Source organism: Lepidochelys kempii, chromosome 3 (genome assembly GCF_965140265.1).
Source record: "Lepidochelys kempii isolate rLepKem1 chromosome 3, rLepKem1.hap2, whole genome shotgun sequence".
Lineage (NCBI taxonomy): Eukaryota > Metazoa > Chordata > Testudines > Cheloniidae > Lepidochelys > Lepidochelys kempii.
In genome coordinates this window covers 15,812,809-15,835,538 of record NC_133258.1, presented here as the reverse complement: position 1 = coordinate 15,835,538, position 22,730 = coordinate 15,812,809, and the positions used below count along the sequence as shown (strand labels likewise).

General features: G+C 45.3%; 1 protein-coding gene across 1 annotated transcript in view; it reads left to right on the top strand.

The window, feature by feature from the left end:
- The first annotated feature begins 806 nt into the window (after nucleotides 1–806).
- Nucleotides 807–22,730, top strand: part of TNFRSF21 (TNF receptor superfamily member 21) — a 66,581-nt gene continuing 44,657 nt past the window's right edge. The window contains exons 1-3 of the mRNA XM_073335809.1: nucleotides 807–1,198; nucleotides 19,657–20,311; nucleotides 22,139–22,642. Of these exons, the coding sequence (XP_073191910.1) occupies nucleotides 1,115–1,198; nucleotides 19,657–20,311; nucleotides 22,139–22,642 (1,243 nt within the window). The 5' untranslated portion in view covers nucleotides 807–1,114. The remainder of the gene's footprint in view (nucleotides 1,199–19,656; nucleotides 20,312–22,138; nucleotides 22,643–22,730) is intronic.

Sequence of the window (22,730 nt, the reverse complement as noted above, 5' to 3'; positions counted from 1 at the left end):
ACCTTGAGGACTTCTCTTCCACTCTCCTGTGTGGCAGAGTCCTCAGAACCCTGATAAGGCTGGGCCTAGCATTCCTGGGAGGCTTAAGCTCCAGTCTTGTTGTGGTCACTTAGGAGAGAAAGGCTAGGGGTGTCCCTACTCCGAAGTACTCTTTCTACACCAGCCACTGAAGTCAAGAAGAGTCCCAGCCTATTCCTCACGTGTCCCAGGCCTCCCTCCCAGGACGTGGCAGCGCTGTGGTGGTCCCACGGGCAGGACCCCTGCTGTTGGGGTGGCCGCACGCCCTCAGGCTCTCGTGGCAGGACCCGACTCCCCAACATCAGCCCCTCTCTTCAGTTCACATTTCCCTCTGCCCCCTCTCCAGTTTGGCCTTCAAGGCCCTCGTGGCTGGAGCCGACTCCCTCCACTGGGCCCTCTCTGCCCAGGCCCCCATCTTGCTGGCTCTCCCCAGCTGCTCCCCACTCTTGGCTCCAGTATTAGGTGTGGCACAGGGCGTGTCTGCTCTTCCAGCTAAAAGGATCTTGTTTGCAGCCCACTGCCCTTGTGCGATCCCTGCTCCAGGGAAGTGGACTCTCCAGATTTCCATTGACTGCAGTAGGCTTGGGTCCCTGGGCGGGGGAGGGTCGGAGTGCCACCCCCAAGACAGAACGCTGGGGGGGGGGGGGGGGGCGCGGTGCCCTCCCCGAGTGACGCAACACAGGGAGGCCCCGCCCCTTTCCGCCTCACGTGTGTGTGCCCCGCCTCGCCCTCGCGCGGCTCCTCCTCGCTCCGCCCCGCCCCGCCCCGCCGCGCGCTGTTAGTTTGAAGCCGGCCGGTGAGGCTGGCGCAGCCCCGCGGTAGCAATGGGAAGCGGGCGCCTCGCCCTGCTCCCGCGCTGCCTGCAGCCCGCGCGGCTGGGGCCGGAGGGCCGGAGCGCCGCGCAGCCGGGGGTCCCCGCCGCGCGCTGAGCGCCCCAGGCCAGCCCAGGACGCCGCGCCTAGATGGGCTGCTCCTCCGCCGTGCACGCCGCGGCGCCGGGCGAGGCGCGCCCCTCTCTGCTCCCGCTGCCGGCCGGCCCCGGCTCCATGGCGCTGTGACATCCCCGCACCCCGCCGCGCCGCCGCCGCCGCCAGCCATGGGGGGTTCTGCGGCCCGCCGCGCCGCCGCCGCCTTCCCCCGGGCCGGCCGGAGAGCCGCAGCCATCGCCAGCCTTCTCCTTGTGAGTGCCGCGGGGGCAGGGCTCATGGGGAGGGATGGATGGATAGGGCGGGCTACCGCACATGGGAGGATGGGGGTGGATGGATGGATGGGGCGGGCTACGGCACATGGCATGGATTGGGGGGCTAAGCCCATAGGGGGGTTGGGGGGGCTAGGCACATGGGGGGATGGGCATGGATGGGGCGGGCTACGGCACATGGCATGGATTGGGGGGCTAGGCACATGGGGGGGCTGCGGCACATGGGGTGGATGGGGGGGCTAGGCACATGGCAGGGCACGTGGGGGGATGGATGCGGGAAGTAAGCGGCACACGGGGAAGGGCGAGGGTTTGGATGGGTGGGGTGGGCGCTAATGGGGCGCTAGGACACGGAGGGTGGCTTTTCAGGGGGCTGGGGTCGATGGGGCCCGGGCTGGGTGCGGGGTCAGTGCACACGGGCTGTGCATTGCGGGTTGGGGGCCAGCGCACCGTGGGGCTGCTCTTGCAGGCTCGGGGGCGGGCTGTGCATCGCTCGCGGAGGACGAGGCGCCAGCTGCCCGAGAGGCGGGGGGCCGGCTGGGGCGATGGGGGCTGGGCCGCGGGCCCCTTTGTCCGGGCTGGCCCGGCTGCTGCGGCTCGGCTCTGCGCGGTGCTCGCCCGGCCCGCGCAGCCGTTTGTTGCCGCTGCAGTGAGTCATGGTGCGATGCTGCGGCGAGACCCTGGGAAACACCCCACCCCGAGCGGGCACCATTTCCCCCCCTTCCCCCTCCATCTGCCCGGCTCTCCCCCGCGGGCAGGTGCCCAGAGCCAGGGGAGGGCGTTAGCAATCCCTCGGCCCCAGCCAAGAGGATTGAGGTGGAGCTTCCTCCTGCATCCCCTGGACTCTCTGCCTCCTCTGTGCATCTCCCGGGAACAGGATCCTAGCTGGCGTCTCCCACTGCCCGGCAGGGGGTACCCCGGCAATGGGTGCTGTGTGGGGGTGGATGTGTTGCCTTTGGGGTGGCAAAAAGTCTGTACTGGTGATTGGGTGGTGGGGGAGGGTGGATGTGTTGCTGCTGGGATCTCTGCACAGTTTTGCGCTGTTTTTTTTCTGTGCCTGCCTCCTCCCAAATCTGCCCAGGGTGGTGTCACTAGGATCAAAAGGGTGGAATAGAGAGGGGGTTCCTCTCGGCGGACTATTAGGGGAATCCTTCGTGGCAGTGAGAGAGGTATTAGGCTGTAGAATCGTCTTCCCCAGGGGAGAGGGTGGAAGCCACAAGACTCTGGACTTCAACAACTGAACTTCTAAAATATTAGACTAGGTAGCATAGGGGACAATCCTGCATTGGCAGGAAAATAGATTGTCCAGTTTTCTAGGCCTCTGCCATCTCTGATAGATGTCACTCCTTAACCCACAAATGTGGCAGTTACGGTAAAACTAATTGCATCAGAAATAAAACACAACTGAGATTATGGGAAATTTAATAGAAGTCAGATGAATTAATCCCCCACCATTCCAAGCATCCTCTTCTGTATTTGCCAGCCTCATCTTGAAGACATTTAACAGGGCTGCGTCTTGTGCTTGGCTCTTGCAGGGTTGATCAGTACAAGGCCCCTGTACGAGACTTTAGGAGGTGACTTGTGATAGCATGTATTATAAACCCAAGTGAGAGATTTGAATTTCTGATTTTAATCTGGATTCATAAGGAAGCAATTTTGCTGTCTAGACTTAAGAACTCTTCTGAGGTTGGTACAGTGAGAGCTCCCTCATTCTGAGCGTTGCTGTTGCTATGGCACTGTGTATTCAGCACCTTACCAGGGAAATGTGAGTTTTTGCTGCAGTCCTTGTAGAGAGAGAAGTGAAAGCTCACCACATCTAAATGCTGTTGGCTGTCTTAAATTAACATTGTGCTCAGGCTACAGAACAGTTCAGAGTTCATTTGAATGTTTATGTATGCAGGTAAGGCTTTAACACACAGACTGCCCCATTTCCTTTCCCAGGAGACACCAGTAAATTGGTATGTCAGAATTAATCCAGGTGGATGGTAAATAATGTACTCAAGTGAACTGTATAGCTAAGGAATGTTTGTTTTCTGGATCAGGGTGGGTGTTGGCAAGTCACTGCTGGCTCTACGAGAATCCCTCGGTAAAGAAAAGTTATCTAAGATCATAAAGGTGTTAAATGGAAAACCGAATGAATTATTCCTTCAGATAAAAGAACACTAATTTTTACACCATGTTAAAGATTTTTCAGAAAATAGGTCAGGTTAGGTTCATAAATTGCCAAAATATGGTCGTCATAAGGGCTCATTCTCAATCATAACAAATGGTTGAGCAAATCACCCTGTAGTAAACAGCAACAAACTACAGAGAACGAACTACATTCCCCAGGCTCTGAAACTTACTGACCGTGTTTCCCTGGCTATCACTTGATCATACTTGATAATTTAATTGATCTGACAGACTAAATGGTTAGTGATCTGTATCACCTTCTTGGAGGTTTCTATTCAGAAAAAAATCACTTATAAAAATAAAAGGCCTGTTCATAGTTTTTACCGTTGGTACAAACAGTGCAACTTGGCTAGTGGTTCTGAAGCTACAGCTGGCTATCTGATCAGTCAATAATTACCTTATGTAACCTTCTTGTGTTCATAATTGTTTACCTTGGGTCATTCCTAACAGTGTCATTTAACATGTAGCAGGCAGTGACTCTTTCAGATTGCTGAAAGCAATGAGTTTAAAGGAGCTTACATCTACCTTTACTTAATCAGTTTTCAGTCTTTTGCTTGAATTCTCCTACTTGTTGCTTTGTTTCTCTTATCAAGGCAGGCAGGGGGATTTGAGGTGCTGCTTGTTGATTAGTGGCCTTGGGAGCCTGTTCCTATTGAGGTCCGAGAGCGTTGCCATTTATGATGGGACAGGATCAGTGCCTGCTGTTCAGAAAGTGCTACAGAAATGTGTAGTCCCCTGTACCCATTTAACATTTGTCTCCTTTCTCCCATGTGTACTAGGGTAGTAACTAACCATTACAGCTTTTCCTTGTCACACATTGTCTCTTCAGGTGGGGACTGAATGAGGCCTTGCTACTGTTTCATCTTATTAGTATGGAACAATTTTGTTGCATATTCCTTAAATTTCATTATTCTATGCAGACCTAAGAAGACTATTGGTAGGTTAGAGCAAAATTCATGTATTCTCTTAAAACCAAACCCAATTAGAATATCTTCAACACTTCTGCAAATGAGAACTCATTTGCTTTCCTTAAGAACCTCCGCATCATTAAACTCGAGTTAAAATAAATAACTTACAGCATATTTTCTTTTGTAGTCTCTGTTTAAGACCCAGGTTATCTTAGTTGCTTTGCTTCCCTGTCTCTTGGGGGTGGAGGAGAGAATGGAAACAGACCTGGAGATTTTACTCTCCAGGATAGAAGGTATCCTGTCCTCTGCACAGGTGGCTCTTTTCAGACCCATAATGTAAAGGGAAGCTAAAACCACCAGCAGCTGTCACCAGCTGACACCAGGAAGTGTCCAAACAAATGGTCCTACATGACTGAAGGGAAAACATGTATTTGGTGTGTCACCCACTTTAATACAGGTGACAGAACTTAGGCTTGATTTAAACAAAATTTAGTAGCATAAGTGAAAATGAATTATAGCAGATCATCCTTGCATAAATGAAACTACTCATATGGCTTATTTAACAAGTGAAAGGTTTCAGAGTACCAGCCGTGCCGTGTTAGTCTGTATCTGCAAAAAGAAAAGGAGTACTTATGGTGCCTAAGACTAACAAATTTATTTGAGCATAAGTGAGCTGTAGCTCACGAAAGCTTATGCTCAAATAAATTTGTTGGTCTCTAAGGTACCACAAATACTCTTTTTAACAAGTGAAAACTCACTTTACTTAGTGGATTGTCTAGTTCACTCTGCTTGTACAGGATTTTCCCCATTATACAGTTACTAGTGATGTCCAGTTCAGTTTTGTGTGCCAAGTGGTGAGATTTTACCATTTCCCTCCAGAGGCAATTCCACAGACTAACAGCTGTAGCATCAAAGTTCACTGCTAACTATAACTCTGTCCTTGCCTACGCGTCAGCTCTTGTTTCTACCAACTTACTGTCATGTGCACCACACTCAGATTTTTTTTTCCCCATGTGCTTTCCTGCGTTTACCAGTGCCTTGATTTCCCATTAGTAACCTTGAGTGTGTGTGAGAGACATTACAGAAATAAGGTGACACAACAAGGTCCTGAGGAGGTCATACAATCTAAGGGTCCCAAGCCACTAGTCCTGCCAAAATTTCCATTGGCACCGTTAGCAGATTCGTTTGGGCAAGGAGTCAGTCAGGTTCTAAATTGGACAAATCATGACGAAGTTGTAGGAGGAATGAGTATCGCAATAGATACAGTATCTCCGCCCTGGAGAGCTTGAGGACCAGTCTTGTGAACACTTACTGTTGGGCTTAGTGCTTACTGCCATAAGTACCCACAGTGGCAGAACTGGGCCCTAATTTGAGACAAAGAAAACACTTGGGGTAACAAGCAGAGCATGGAGGTGAAGAGGAAGGAATATTGAGGTTAACAACAAGCATCAGGAAGCTCTGGTAGCTCAGATGAGTAATGGACATGTCCCTTTCAGTTTTACTGCACGCTCTTAGGGTTTCTGACTGACGAGCTTTATTATGTTGCCTGTGCTTTTTCGGAATCTGGGCAAGAGAGCAGCAGTAGAGAGCCTACATAGGAGTCTGTGCAACATTCCATAGTGGGAGAGAAAACCAGGTAAGAACTGGGCTGTGCAGAGGGCATGGGAGTGGGGGACTAGGTAGAGAAGGGTAGAATTGTGCAGTGGAATGAAGGTGAGAGTGACAAGTTTGACTTTGATGTGGAAAGAAACAGGAGCTAGCGAAGGGAATCAAATAAGGGGTAGCATGGCCAGAGCTGATGGAAACAGCGGGATAGCCAGCCTGAATTTCCCCCTTTCCCAATTTGTCCTAGTTAAAGCTCCCTTCTAGCACTCCAAAGTGTCTCTGTACTGCCTTGATGTTTAAACCCTTAAAATATCTGAATGGACTGGAAACTCATGGAAGTGCACCTTTTGACGAGAGAGATGTGCTGGCACGCTGCGTTATGACTGAATGAGAACTGCTCTTCCAAATGTAAACCAGCTCTTTTTGTGGTGGAAAGAATTGGGGTACCAACTCTTATTCAGGCTGGATGCAGAGAGCTTTTCTCCACTGCTTATGACAACTTCAGTGAGCATATTGGGCACTAAGAACAGTGCTGATGCAACAACTTGAAATCTGATATACTGACTAGATGTGTCTTGCACAAGATAGATTTTTTTTTTTTCCCCTCATTTTTTCTCATGCAGTCCACTCTTTGGTATTTGAGTAATGAATTGGATTATGCTTCAAGTTTCAGTTCATCATTGCTATGCTCCTGCACATGGGCAGTGAGTATAATAGGCCAGGGGAGGTTCTGCCTTTCCTGGTGCTACTGCCAGACCCCCACCCCCCGTTGCAGGGTTTTGGGGGAAGTTTTTGATTTTATTATGCCCCATGCAGGTTTCAGGGCGGCCAAGGAGACAGTATGTGCTATTCAGCTTCCTCTGGACTCCATGGAGATTACTGATGAGCCCAGGAAGCTGAGTAGCGTGTTCCGTACCACCACCTCAGCCAGCTGAGACCTGCATGGGGCATATCAAACAGACGCTCCTCCAGGCAGGGGTGGGTGTGTGTGTGGGGGGGTGCTTGGGGCTTTGGCCCGGGGCTCCTCCAGGCAGGTGGGGGGGGGTGGCTCAGGGCTCCAGCCATAAGGGAGGCAGGGGTATGGGGCTCCTGTCATGGGGGAGGGGCGGAGCTGGGGCTAGCCTCCCTGCACCACCCGCCACCTATGCTCCTGCAACTGTTGATATGAGAAGTATTAGCTTAGTCAGCTACTTCAATCTGATTTTTGAAATTACTAAGCAAAGTCATGGGAATGAGGAATCTGTTATCAACACTGCCTTAATTTTTAACTAATGTCCTTTTGTAGTTCCTGGCTGTCGCATTGTCTTCTTGAATCTTTCACAAGCCAAGTGACACAAGCATTGTTTGTTTTTTGTGTGCTGGTGGTCCGGGTGGAGAACAAAACTGAATAACTTCTGGATGCCCTGTATACAGCCCTGGCTTCCAAACCATTACCTCAAGCTTTTGTGAGTGGTGGCCTGCACTCCCTCTGGTACACACCTACCCACCTCTAACTGGCTGTGCGCCTGGGCTATTCAGAGTTCTTATCTCCACGCTAGTTAGTGCATGCACAGGAGAATGGGAGACTAGGCAGTGTCTGATACAGCAGAGTTTTCAGTCTGGCAAATTGGTACAAGTGCCCAAGATATCAGAATCCCAGCTGTATGCTTTCCCTGCTCAGACTTACTAGCTCTATTTTAATTTGTAGAAATGCTCCTATGTTCCAGGTTAAATGCACAATAAATAAAATGACACATTTCCATTCAAATGGAGCTCATGTTGATTAAAAAATGCTGTACAGAGGGGCTGCTTCCTTCTTCCCTTAGAAGTGTAATTGTCTATACAAAGGCTTCAAGCTGAAAATAATTGTTACTAACCTATCCCAATTATTTGTATTACAGTAGTACACAGAGACCTCAGTTGAGACCTGGGCCCCACTGTTCTGTAGCATAGGGGACAGTCCCCACACTAAAGATTAGGGCTTGTTTACACTTTAAATGCTGCAGCGGTACTGCGTTAGTACTTCAGTGAAGACACTACCTACACTGCTGGGAGGGGTTCTGCTGTCACGGTAGGTGCTCTACCTCCCCCAGAGGAGGTAGCTAAGCTGCCAGGAGAACTGTTGACCTAGCACTGTCCAGTGTAGACCAGGCTGTAGGCAAGATAAGAGTGGGAGGGGACACAGAGGTGAGGTATCACTTTGGGCAAGGGACGGCAGAGCCAAGAAGAGACCCTGGACTCCAAGTCCAGAGTCCCAATCTAGCGTTTCATCCACTGGACCAGACTGAATGTGCCATGAGAAGAGCACTCGTACACTGAAAAAATGAACTAGCTGGCCCTACTAGGGATAGGGTATAACTCCAGGAGTGGTCCCTTTCCCATCTTAAAGTTAATCAAGTCCACTGTTACAGCAGAGCAATTACTCTGCTCTAGTTAACATGAAGACCAGCTTTCCGTTTGAAGCTTGGCTCTTCTAAGTTCCTTAAAATCTAGATGATTTCCAAATTTCAAGGCAATGTGAGTGGTCTCATGGAGTACAGGCTTTTGTTAGTGATCCACGTTTGGGGCTACTTGACCCAGGGGTTCCAAAGAAACAGCCTCTAAAAATAACCAGCTTTTTTTTTTCCCCCTTTACATGCTCATGAGCCTGTTGTCCCTTCTAAAGCTTACACTGAGCTTGCGCAGGCAGAGGTGTTAACAAGATTCTTCGCCCTCCGACATATACACCAGCTGGATAGCTCAGGCCCAGCTGGTGTCTATCTGAATCTGTGTGTGCACGTGCCAGGATCTGGGAGGTCTGAGCCCCTCTTACTGTCCTAATATGAGCTGATTTGTGGGGGGCCTTGCCTTTCTGGGGGTGTCTGAGCCCTGCTCCCTGCCTCTGTGTACACAGCAATATCTGGGAGAGTCCTGCTCATCTATGGGGTGTGACCCCCTTCCCTGCCTCTTGAGTCATATTTTGTGGGGGGACGGCTTGTTTTTCTGGGGTCTGAGCCTCACTCCCTATCTTCCTCTGTGAGTTTGGTTCTGAGGTCCCTGCTGCTCCAGTGGTGTCCGAGCCTGCTACCTGTCCTGTGTGTCTGCCATGACCTGTGGGGCCCTGCCCATCTTGGGGGTCTGAGCCCAATCCCTAGCCTCCCTCATGTGAACCAGGTTCTCAGTAGGGGGGTACTTGCCTTTCTGGGTCTGAGCCCCTCCATATGAAGCAGGATCTGGGGAAGTTGTGCCCCTCTAAGTGGGGAACTTGGAGCAGGCAGGTTTGATGCATGCACCAAGAACACATTGCTGACATTGGGGTGAAGAGCTGATATACTGCGCACACATCAGAAACTCTTCAGCTGTGGGAAGAGGGGAAGGGAACACTCACTGTCATGAACAGAGCAGTTCACATGTCTCAGAGCTGTTTCAGGCTGTGTTCATCTCCATCAGGTATTTTTTCAGCTGAGAACATCTCGTGGAGATGAATGGGCCACTTAACACCTCTAAGCCTGCAACTTTCAAGGCTGAAACCTGCCTGGGGCAGAAATCTGAGAATGAACTGGAACCTTTTGGGGAAAAACCTGCCTCTCACCAACCCTACATGTTGCAGATATTTCAGAGCCTGACTTGTCCCCATTCAATTACAACAAAATGTACAGGAGGGGGAGGACCGGAGAGGAATCTCAGAGCAACCATATGGCCCACTGGAAAGGGATGAAAACCAGGAAATAGGGAGTTAAGATGTAGGCCTGCACACCCCTAACTCTGCCCTCTTTGAGCACTGTCCCATATGCCCATAACACACACGCACACTCTGCCTTGTCACTAATGGACAGGTGCTACCTGCACATGGCCTACATTCAAACACTGAACCTACTCCTCCGTGAGAACGCTGTGCTTGTAAAATTTAACAACCACTTCATACCCTTTTACGCCACCTTCACACAGCTTGCCCATGGGACACCATCTAACCCGATACTTTCCCCCTACCCATTATTAAATCCACAGGCTAGTCTCGAATCCCACCTCACTATGAGATCACCTCATGTCACAGTCACAGCTCTTCCAAGCTGCCCCAATTAATTCCTCTACCATTCAATACAAAAAGAAAAGGAGGACTTATGGCACCTTAGAGACTAACCAATTTATTTGAGCATGAGCTTTCGTGAGCTACAGCTCACTTCATCGTGTAGCTCACAAAAGCTCATGCTCAAATAAATTGGTTAGTCTCTAAGGTGCCACAAGTACTCCTTTTCTTTTTGCGAATACAGACTAACACGGCTGTTACTCTGAAACCATTCAATACAACTACACTTAACACAGTGAATGCAGCTGAAGTAGATACAGATAATTCCCAGTGGCTCTTGCAAGCTCCAGGGAGCTAGCGTTAAGGATGTAGGGGTGTTTACCTTAACTCTGTATTTCATGGTTTTCAGAAGTTTGAGTTTGTCTGAATTCGACATTTTGAAAGGACTTGCGCTGTCACTGAGTAACCTTAACTTTGCCTTAATAAAGTTTTTGGCCACTTTAATAGTCTGTTCTGATCTAGTTGACGGTCCAGATGTTAATGGCTTTAGATTAGGGTTGTCAAGCAATTAAAAAAATTAATTGCAATTAAGCATGCAATTAAAGAAATTAAGTACATGATTAATAATATACAATTTATTTAACTATTTTGGATGTTTTCTATATTTTCAAATATTGATTTCAATTATAACACAGAATAGAAAGTGTACAGTGCTCACTTTATATTTATTACAAATATTTGCATTGTAAAAAACAAGAGAGAGTATTTTTCAGGTCCCCCATTACAAGTACTGTAGTGCAATCGCTTTATCATGAAAGTTGAACTTACAAATGTAGAAGTATGTACAAAACATAACTGCACTCAAAAACAAAACAGTGTAAAACTTTAGAGCTTAGAAGTCCACTCAGTCCTATTTCTTGTTCAGCCAATCGCTCAGGCAAACAGGTTTGTTTACATTTGCAGGAGATAATGCTGCCTGCTTCTTGTTCACAATGTCACCTGGAAGTGAGAACAGTTGTTCTCATGGCACTGCTGTAGCCGGCATTGCAAGGTATTTTTTTTTTTTTTTTAAACAAGCGTCATCAGCATGGAAGCATGTCCTTTGGAATGGTGGCAGATGCATGAAGGGGCCTACGAATGTTTAGCATATCTGGCACGTAAATACTTTGCAATTTCGGCTACAATGGTGCCATGAGAAAAACTGTTCTCACTATCTGGTGACATTGTGAACAACAAGCGGGCAGCATTATCTCCTGTAAATGTAAACAAACGTGTTTGCCTGAGCCATTGGCTGAACGAGAAGTAGGACTGAGTGGACTTGTAGGCTCTAAAGTTTTGCATTGTTTTTGTTTTTGAGTGCAGTTATGTAACACAAATTTCTACATTTGTAAGTTGCACTTTCACAATAAAGAGATTGCACTACAGTACATGTAGGAGGTGAATTGAAAATAGTTTCTTTTGTTTACCAATATTTGCACTGTAAAGATGATAAAAGTAATAATATAAAGTGAGTAGTGTATGCTTTTATTCTGTGTTTGTAATTGAAATCAATATATTTGAAAATGTAGAAAAGCATCCAAAAATACTTAAACAATAGACTACCAATTGAAATTGATTAACAGTGCAATTAAAACTGCAATTAATTGTGATTGGTTTTTTTGAGTTAATCGCTTGAGTAACTGCAATTAATCAACATCCCTACTTTAGATACAATTTTTCATATGTAAGTGTCCTATTAGTCTCTTGTTTGTGCTCACACTGGATGATCTCTCCTGGTTTTTGAGGTGGCTCTAGGTTGAAATAAGAATACAAAAATTATCTTTTAATGTTGAAACACAAAATAAAGCTTTAGGTAACCCAGGGCTTGTATTGTCCCTTAGCCTGGATGAGGTCAATTGAACATTGTATATTAGCATAGCATTTTCCTTGTGTTGGCATGACCTTGGGTGAGGTGTGGTACTCCACTTGTCCTGGACTTATTGTGCCATATCTCCCAATGTTTCCTTCCACTGGCCAAAGTGGGATGGGTCTTGCCCTGAGGATTGGGGCAGGGGTTGCAGAGAGAGAGCCCTCACCGCACTCACCCTGCAGTGGGGCTGGCTGGGCTTGGCTCCAGGTGCTTGTACCTGACCCCGGCACATGGGGTGGCATTTCAATTTGAGGGTGGAACGGCTGGGCCAAATCTCAGTGGTGCTGTGACCCTGTGTAGCAGGAGCCAGGTTGGGCTCAGCTCCCCACTTTAAGCACTGCAGATTAAAAAAATCAAATCAACTTGAGCTTATTCATTGCTGATGACCAAAATTTGTATTTGGCATCTGTGCAGTCTGACAACAACGAAAGAGATCCAATTCAAGTTGACTCAAACTCTTGTCCCTTTTTTAATCTGTCAGCAAATGGTGATTGGTTACAGTATATTAAAGGGACACTGTTAGATTAGAGGACCTTGTGATCCCTTCTAACTCTGATTCTACGATAATTCAAAGTTTCTGGAAATTGACTTTTTTAAAAATCCAATTTCTGATCTCTCCTGCTGAACTTGGTCTTGAGAACCTACTTCTGAAACCCCCCCAAAAAACTTCTAAGGGTTTTTTCGTCTCCCTTGTTTCTAAGGTACTTCCAACAAGGGAGAAGCTCACTGTACAGCACGGAGAGTGTGAAACTGACTATATGCAAAAGCGCTGTCAAATGCACAAAGTAAAACCAAAGAGACTTGCTAATATTACTGTAGGAGGCACAGCATCTTCAGATAAACATTGACAGGGTCCCTCCTTAAAACGGGAATTGTAGCCTTAACTAAAGCAATACAAATATTAGTGTTAGAGATTTTATAAACCTGCTGTCCTGAGACTGAGCTGAAAATCTGGTAAACCTAAAGTGCCTCTAACACTGGGGGGAAAACTATAGAAAGCATTTGATTTTTTTATTTTATTTAATTTTTTTTCCTTTTTAAACACATCTGCTTGGAACATGATTGTGTTTTTAGCATCCCTCCTGACATGGATACTTACAATCTTTAGGGTCAGTTCTGCAAACCTGCCATTTGCGATCTTCCCCCACCCCCCATTCTTTGTGGTGGCAATTAAACGGGGGGAGATTGGAGACGTTCTGTCATGCTGCCTGGTATGGAACACAGCAAAGAGAGCCAATCTCATGTCAGACTGCCAAAATGTAGAGCATGTACCCCCATGTGGTACATTCTATTGTAAGATTTCACCAAGCCAATAACAAATGTGTGCTTCAAAAACACTGTACTAGTTATTATGAAGCCACAGACAGCCCCTCTTCAGGCCCTCTAGCCTCTTATGTACTGCCCAGACAAACCAGACTTCTGTGATAATGATTATTAAAACCAAGAATCACACATATTTGGTTCTTCCAGCTCCAAAGAACCAGACACACTTCCCAGATCAAAATATACTTCAGATCTTATCCAAAAACCATGCAGGTAGCCAGACCTTTAACAGGAAAACAGTTAAGAGGTTAAAATGAATCCTATACATTACAGTTGATTTCAGAATTTGTAGATCAGGATAATAACAGTGATGTTAAATCTTCCAGTTTGTAATAAGTCTCTCTGGTTCATCCAAAAGGTTAGAGTCTGAGTCCAAATGACAACTTAGATGTCGAATTTTCCATGGATCTTTCAGAGCGTCCAAGTAATTACTTGGAGCTCTCCATCCAAGGGCTCAAACTTTCCCTGTTAAAGTTCAGCAGACCAGAGATGGCAAGATCAAGCCCAAGGTTTTTCTTTTATACTGTTTTGAGCACGGCATGTGTCCAGATTCCTCATTGTTGAGTCCGCAAGGACCCACCCTTTGAAGTTAACATTCTATTTCCTGTGCATACAAAGATAATCCAGCTGCACTGATTGCAAAAGGCAGTTGCTGATCATTCATAACAGGGATAGAAAAGCTGAAGACAATATAGGTAATATTCATTAGATTCATGCATTATATATACATCTTTGATTTTAAGATTAATAGAGCTACAGGATATAGACAGGTTTCAGAGTAGCAGCCGTGTTAGTCTGTATTCGCAAAAAGAAAAGGACTTGTGGCACCTTAGAGACTAACCAATTTATTTGAGCATAAGCTTTCGTGAGCTACAACTCACTTCATCAGATGCATTCAGTGGAAAATACAGTGGGGAGATTTATATGAAGAACATGAAACAATGGGTGTTACCATACACACTATAATAAGAGTGATCGCTTAAGGTGAGCTATTACCAGCAGGAGGGCGGGGAGGGGGGAGAAAACCTTTTGTAGTGATAATCAAGGTGGGCCATTTCCAGCAGTTGACAAAGGGAAATAGTTTTACTTTGTGTAATGACCCATCCACTCCCAGTCTCTATTCAAGCCTAAGTTAATTGTATCCAGTTTGCAAATTAATTCCAATTCAGCAGTCTCTCCTTGAAGACAGACACAAACATATGCACAGCCCCTTCCTTGATCTCTTAGGTCTAGCCTTTTTAACATCTCTTTGATGCCCACACACATGTGAATTGTCCTGTCTGAGAGGCATTGCAATTGGATTGTAATGTGCCTTTAAGGGTCACACAAAGGTTATTGGTCCTGCTGATTTTAACCTGTGGTGGTTTGCTTGCCCCACACCTATGATGCGGTTGGGTGTTAATGGGATCAGGTGGGCTCTCACTGTCTGCTGATGTGATGAAATCCTGTATAGTTAAAACCACAAGCAGTCACAAAATGGCTCTGAGCCAATTCTGCCCTGTTGCTGCCCCAGTGTAACTCCTACTGGAGTTAAATTATCTGAGTCCTTTATAGAAAATTACCACAGTTAGGAGAAAATGGTAGAAATTTAGTGATCAGAATGGGTTAGAAAACAGAACATGTCCCCCTGTATGTAGCTCTGTAGTTAATTGTGAGGGGTTACGTGAAATACATTTTAACTAGGTCATTTATTTGTATGCTCATGAAATCAGAGGTGTGGGCCAGCAGTGGCCTGCAGCTGCCTCATGTTCTAATACAGGTGTGGATGTGCAGTCCAAGTAAACTATAAAGCACAGAATTCCATGTTCTACCTTGATCTGAGCAGCCTTCTGCAATCCACTAGTTCCCCCTCATGTGATCAGTGGAATGCACATGTATTCTGCTACAGTTCAATGAGAATTGGTTCCCTGGAGTTCTGGCGAATTGCTAACATGGCTCTGGGTTGAGAGAGTCTGAGAAACTCTTAACTAGGTTTTTATCCCTTTAAAACCCCTGTATTCAGTCTCTTCTATCTATCACTCTTTTGTTGAGTGTTATCTTTCAAGACCATTTATAAACCAGTATTTTGAAACATTTCTGTCATCTCTGTTCCTACTATTCAGGGTGTAAAGGACTTGTATGTTTTACCTCCGTCATGCCCTCAAAACCCCTATCATTTTAGTTGACAGCTCTGTATCTTCACCACCTCCAAGAAATCCACTGAGCCTCTCCATGTGCCACCTTTCCTTCTGCCCTCTCCTCCTGCACAGCAGAGTTGTGTGAGATGTAGAAATCCCTTGACACCACCTGCAGCTGGGACCTATGCTCTCTGGTCCCTCTCTTAAAGTAACAGCATGTCTTGCAGCACTCTGAAATCTTCAGCCCCTCTCCCCCCTGGCAAAACTGCAGCCCCTCTGCTTCTCTCTCTCTCTCCAGGGAAGAAGTCTGGCTCCCTGGCATCACTTGCCTGCCCCCAAACTCTTCCCTGGATGAGCTAGGTTTCAAACCCTATTAGTAAATACATAATCTGAAAGAGCTAAGCAACCCTTTTTCCTCCTGCTGGAGCCAGAGGGGCAGCAAACCAAAGGCAGATCAATATTGGTTGGACCAGTTGAGCTGTGCGGAGGAGGTGTTCCTTCGCCAACAGATAAAACCCTTTGTAGGCTGCATTTATAGTCTCCGTATTGTAGACATACCCTTAGGGCTTGCCTGTAACTGTGCCAGTGTAGTGCTCCAGCGTAGACGCTTGTACAGCAAGGGAGGGTTTTTTCCGTCTTGCTCGTTAATTCACCCCCTCAAGAGGTAATAGATCAACAGAGGAATTCTTCTGTTGACCTCGTGGTATTTATACCAGGGCTTAGGTCGGCTTAAGTACATCTTTTGGGGTGTGAGGTTTTTCACACTCCTGAGCTACGTAGCTAGATTGGCCCAAGTGTGGAGTTTCCCTATCTGTAGCAAGAGACTTTTTTATTTCTGTACTGGGGAGGGGGAGAAACCTTTTATGCAACGCTTTATTTACTGTCAGAACCATTATTTGATGTACAATAATTGGCATGTCAGCTGAAGCATCCTTGTCAACTTCTGAACACAAGTAATTTCTCCTTTTATAAAATATTATGTGTTTTGTACAAATCCTTGGCCATAAATTATTGAGCTGGGGAAATGTAAATGTGCTAGACTGAGCATACGTTTCCAGGAAGTTGGAGACTGCACCAAAAACGATGCAGTGTAATTTGCTGTTCCATTGGTATCCTTTTTGCAGAGTCATGTTTGTTGGGTTTTTAAATATTCTCATTGGCTGATATCCTGGAATAGGTAGCAGAGCAAGTAACAATATAGTACAGCAAAGTGATGCATTTCCCCAGCTGTTAGATTAAAATACATAGGTTTTATTGGTCTTGATCCCAGTAGTCGTTTCAGTATTTAATTAAATCTTCACTAGTTTAATAACTCAACTCCCAAAGTTGATTTCTGATGCAGACCCCTGGAGGGGGTTTTCAATCTGTGGTCCACAAACCCCTGGAGGTCTGCAGACTATGTCTAAAGGTCCACAAAAGGTGGTTGTTACCATAAAACAGTGACTTTCAAACTGTGGTCTGTTGACCCATGGAGGTCTGCAAACTATTGCAAAGATTTCCAAAGAGGTCCACACCTCCATTTGAAATTTTTTAGGGGTCAGCAATTTGAAAAAGGTTGAAAACCACTATTCTAAAGTAATTTTGACTTAGGTTTATTTATCAAACTTCTCCATTTTGTAACTATTTGAAAGTTGTCCTCTAGAACTCTGCACATATTGCATGATGGGCTGTGGTGTTGCAACAGCCTTCCCCATAAGAACGGCCGTACTGGGTCAGACCAAAGGTCTATCCAGCCCAGTATCCTGTCTACTGTCAGTGGCCGGTGCCAGGTGCCCCAGAGGGAGTGAACCTAACAGGTAATGATCTAGTGATCTCTCTCCTGCCATCCATCTCCACCCTCTGACAAACAGAGGCTAGGGACACCATTCCTTACCCATCCTGGCTAATAGCCATTAATGGATTTAACCTCCATGAATTTATTCAGTTCTCTTTTAAACTTTGTTATAGTCCTAGCCTAGCCTTACCTCCTCAAGCAAGGAGTTCCACAGGTTGACTGTGCGCTGAGTGAAGAACTTCCTTTCATTTGGCTTAAACTGCTACCTGTTAATTTCATTTGGTGGCCCCTAGTTCTTATATTATGGGAACAAGTAAATAATTTTTCCTTATTCACTTTCTCTACACCGATCATGTCTTTGCATCAGAATGCATCCGATGAAGTGAGCTGTAGCTCATGATAACTTACGCTCAAATAAATTTGTTAGTCTCCAAGGTGCCACAAGTACTCCTTTTCTTTTTCTTTTGATAGCCTCTCTAATCTTCCTTAGCATTTAATCATCACTATCACTGTCCTGGTCAGGTGGTGGATAATAGATCCCTACTGTGTTGTTCTTATTAGAGCATAGAACTACTATCCATAGAGATTCTATGGAACATGTGGATTCATTTTAAGATTTTTATTTCATTTTATTCTACATTTTCTTTCACATATAGTGCCACTCTCTTCCCCCCCGCACGACCTGTTCTGTCCTTCCGATATATTTTGTACCCCAGAATGATTGTGTCCCATTGATTGTCCTCACTCCACCAGGTTTCTGTGATGCCTATTATATCAATATCCTCCTTTAACACAAGGTACTCTAGTTCACCCATCTTATTATTTAGACTTCTAGCATTTGTGTACAAGCAGTTTAAAAACTTGTCACTGTTTTTGTCTGCCCTTTTCTGATGTCACATTGTTTGTGAATGTTTTCTCGTCTGATGTGCCCCATACTTTGTCCTCTTTCATCCCTTCCTCCTGACTAAAACCTAGAGAATCTCTATCAATTGACTCTCCTCTAAGAGAAGTCTGTGTCCGATCCACATGCGCCTCTGCAGCAATCTGCTTTCCCCCATCTCTTAGTTTAAAAACTGCTCTGCAACCTTTTTAATGTTAAGTGCCAGCAGTCTGGATCCACTTTGGTTTAGGTGGAGCCCACTGACATTCTTTCAGTTCTAATCGGATTTTTTTATTCCATTGGAACCTTTTATGTGAAATCTATAGGAGACTTGGTACACTCGCCTGCACTTGAAGAGTGAAAGCTGGGGTAGCGAAATAGGGGTGGGTAGAGGAGGAAATCCTGGACACAACATGAAATAGCTATTGAAGAATGATTCACAATCCCAGTTTAGCCAGAATCAAATCCTAGTTTGCTGCATGGCAGGTCAGTGCTTTAAAAACTTGGATGTCAGCCCAAAGAACTGGGATGAGGAATTGAACCTATGTCCCATATACAGTAGAACTGGATTACCACGAGACATAGGATGTGAATAACGAAATAAGACATAACATTCCTCCTCCAAAAAACCAAACAAAAAACCCAAAACCAATAAAAATTTCATCTTAACAGTGCATTTGAGACAGTCTGAAAGTCAATATCTTAATGAAATGCCTCTAACATAGTAGATTATGGGGCTAAAACACTAATATGATGGCATATGTAAACAAAACCTTATCTAGCATGAGTCTTATTCTATAGAGTGAAAAACCTAATAACATCCAGTTATAAAACACTTTAGTGTGGAGTTCTGCCTGACTTGCATATGAATGAATGTACATCTCTCGCCCAGCTGCTGATCAGTTTGTAAACATCTCCATCCCTATGTTTGCGGCTCACCTATATCGTAACACAATTTCCTCAGCGTCTGCTATGGTCCCCAAGTAGAGAGGCGTTCAGGTTGTTTGAAACTAAAGTTATATCTATACTTCACAGACTACACCTGCATGTCTATGTCAGCAGAGCTATGTCAACATCATCCTGTAGAGCGTAGACACAGTGCATGCTGACAGAAAAATTTTTCTGTCAGTGTAGGAAACGACACCCCCACCCCAATTTTGCTGTGTTGATGGAATCTCTCTTCTGTCGAGCTAGCTGTGTCTGCAACCTAACGGAAGTGTAGACCAAGCCTTAGTTGAAACTCTTACCTTAAAATGTAAAACGACTGTGGATTCCCCTGTCCTGAGTCTTACGTGCATATTTTTGAAATTGAGGGTGTTTAAAAACAAGTTGCAGGCCATCTAGCCTTAATTAGGTTGTAATCCCTTCAAGGACAGGAAGTAGTGCTTACACTGTGCTGTTCAGACAGACTAAACGTAAGGTGCTATAAGCATCAAAATGATGGTATAGTCCATTCCTTGTTGTATCCAGACACCGGCTAAATCCTATACATCTCCAAAATCCATTCTCTCCTCTGCATCCCCTTCTGCTAAATCCCTAGCCACACTGGCCACTTCTCCCCCGAATACTAGAACTTTATCCTGGCCCCCCACCTCTCCAGTCACGTTGTTGGTGACATCTGGGCTGTTCTCAGTACTGTACAAGAAGCAGGAAGTTACCTTGGATGACTCTCCAATGTTAACCAAGTACTGATTGGTGAAGGGATAGATCTGATATAGGGCTCACTGTTACTTTTTATTTATTGATACCTTGCATATTTCTCTCTTTCAGGTACTTGTGTTTCTTGGCACCACTAGTGCTCAGTCCAAGCTGACTTCTGAACAGAATGCCATAAGCCTCTCCTCTGGCAAATATCATCACCTAGACCGTGCCACTAACAAAGAGCTGGTCTGTGACAAATGTCCAGCAGGAACCTATGTGTCTAAGCACTGTACAAAGACAACCTTAAGAGAGTGTAGCCCTTGTGCAGATGGGACCTTTACTAAGCATGAGAATGGTATAGAGAGATGCCATGTCTGTCAAAAACCTTGCAAACTGCCAATGGTTGAGAAAACGCACTGCACTGCCTTGACTGACCGCGAGTGCACTTGCCCATCTGGAACCTTTCAGTTTAATGATACCTGCATCCTTTATTCAGTCTGCCCTGTTGGCTGGGGTGTGCGAAAGAAAGGAACGGAGACTGAAGATGTTAGATGTAAACCATGTCCTCGGGGTACCTTTTCTGATGTGCCTTCCAGTGTGATGAGATGCAAAACATACACTAACTGCTTGGGGAAGAATATGGTGGTAATAAAGACAGGAACTAAGGAAAGCGATCACATCTGTGGGTTCTCATCATCTCTTCCTAACACAGTTATGTCTTCACTGAGCCCAGAAGAGGATGATGTAAACTATGAAGTTCCGTCTACCACTTATCTTCCTGAAGGTAGATTTTTCCCACTAAAAAGATAACAGGTTTTAGAATTTTAAATTACAGCTATGTTGCTGCAGTGAAGCAAGAATCCAGCTATTCAGTTGGGACCAAGTTGCAGAACTCTAGGCTCCTTGATGCTGTTAAAAGGGCGCTTGCTCTTGCACCATTGATGGGCTCAAACGGCGCTGCTGCTCTCTAAGGCTGTAACGCAGTTTGGGAACACACTTAAAAAGTAGTTCACTCCCATCTGAGCTAAGCCAACATACTAGAACAGGGAGGACCTTGTTCCAACAGTGGTTTCTGCAGGAGAGATGGAAGCTTGAAACGGTTTCTAGGTAGTTACAATCTCCTTTCCAGTAGTATTTTTATATGTACCATGATGACCTACCTTAAGATGAGCTGTTTGGGCATTTCTATTAAGTCTGGAGTGAAACCTCCTTATGTTAAATCTTATTTTTTTATATTTAAGGTTTCCACAAGCCATTGCTGGTGGGGAAAATGTACATTTTATATCTAACTCTATTTGCTTTAACATGATCAAAAATACAAAATGTTCCCAGTCTCTGTCAAATAGTTTTCATTTTGACTATATACAAAATAATTCCTCAATAACTTAGCAGAGTAAAGCTGAGCAATATACAAAAAACCTAAACTCGTAGTGCATTTAGCTGAGACTTTTCAGAAGTGATTATTTTTGGGGTGTCAGTGGTTGGAGTGCTCAGTTTGGGGTGCCTTAAAGGGACCTGATATTTAGAGGGTAGATGCTCAGTGTTGCCTGAAAACTAGACCTCATTAACAGGTCTGAAATTACGCATTCTCATATTGAGGCACCCCAAATTTCTAGTCACCCTCAAACCTCCTCCATTATGTTTAAATTTTCTCTCTGCTTGAATCCTTAATAGTTACTAAGGTTTTAATTTGTAGCTCTCAAATGTGGACAAGATTCATATGCAGTTTACAGCCAAACTGAGGCAGAGGTTAAATGGCTACAAAAAGTTACAGCCAGTCACTGGTAGGACTGGGAATAGAAACAGTCTCAGGAATACTAGCCTTGTGAGTACTCGACTAGGCTACAGTCCCTGCTATGCTATTCTTTGCTCTTCTTTTACAAGGCTTTTAATTCATAAGATTGACTAAAACTTGAGGGCTGTCACTAATGCATAAATCTATTCATGAAATAAAAATAACTCCGAGATGGGTAAAGAAAATACACCTTAAAGGAACGCCTTCAATTTAAAAGTCCTACTTTGTGGACAAGGAACCTCAAGCCTCTCCTAAGAACAACTAGGCTCCTGAAATGGATAATTTTCTTGCAGCTACTTACGTTTTATGTTCTGCATTTCTCTTACCAAAATCAGTTCAGTCGGTTTCAATTTAATTTTAACTACTGCAATATTTGAGTTACAAACGTTATGGGAGAATGTGTTTGTGGGTTAGAAGCTTTCCTGTTGACCTTAAGCTCTGTAAAAGCTGCGTGGTTTCCTTTTTTAAAAAGTCTAAAATTAAGGCTGAATATAAATTGACAACATCCCTCTAATCACCCAGCAGTCTTTAATGAGGAGTTGCCACAAATCCAGTGTCTAACAAGTAAGCCAAAGTAATTAGAGATAAGGTGAGCAGACTGGTGTGTAAGACACAAACTTTGTGGTGTTCTTATTTCTTATGTAGTTAAAACTGAACCTCGATGTCCTAGACAAGTAGAAGCCCATCAAAGTCTGTGTGTTTGGAACTTAACAGGAAGCATGCTATGACTATTCCAAATGTGGGGTCTTTGTGTGGCTTAAGATTTAAAAAAATAAACCAACTCCCCCCCGTCCTCAATTTCTCTCTTGTTCACAGGTGTCAACACTTCAGTTTCCAGCTTTGCTGCCTCTCATAGACCAAATGTGTACAACGGCACAGTCGACCCAGCAGACATTTACAATGAAACCTCAGATAATGAGACGGATGGTGTCAACATGACCATCTCAAACTCCAGGGCTACCAATCACCAGCAAAATTATTACCACAAACATAGCCAGTCAGTTCTGAAACTGCAGCCAGCATTGGAGATGACGAGCGGTGAAAAATCGAGCATCCCCTTCGTGCCCCCCAAGAGAGGACCGCCACGCCAGAACGCCCACAAGCATTTTGATATCAATGAACACTTACCGTGGATGATCGTCCTGTTTCTGCTGCTAGTTCTCGTGGTTATAGTTGTGTGTAGTGTTCGGAAAAGCTCACGAACTCTGAAGAAGGGTCCTCGGCAAGATCCCAGTGCCATTGTGGAAAAGGCTGCTCTGAAAAAATCCGTTACTCCAACCCAGAACAGAGAGAAGTGGATCTACTACTGCAATGGGCATGGTGAGTAATAGCAACCGAGAAATTAACTGCAGGTTATACAGGGAATAGTGTCCCTTGCTTTCTCCATTAATTACCTGCAGAACTCCTC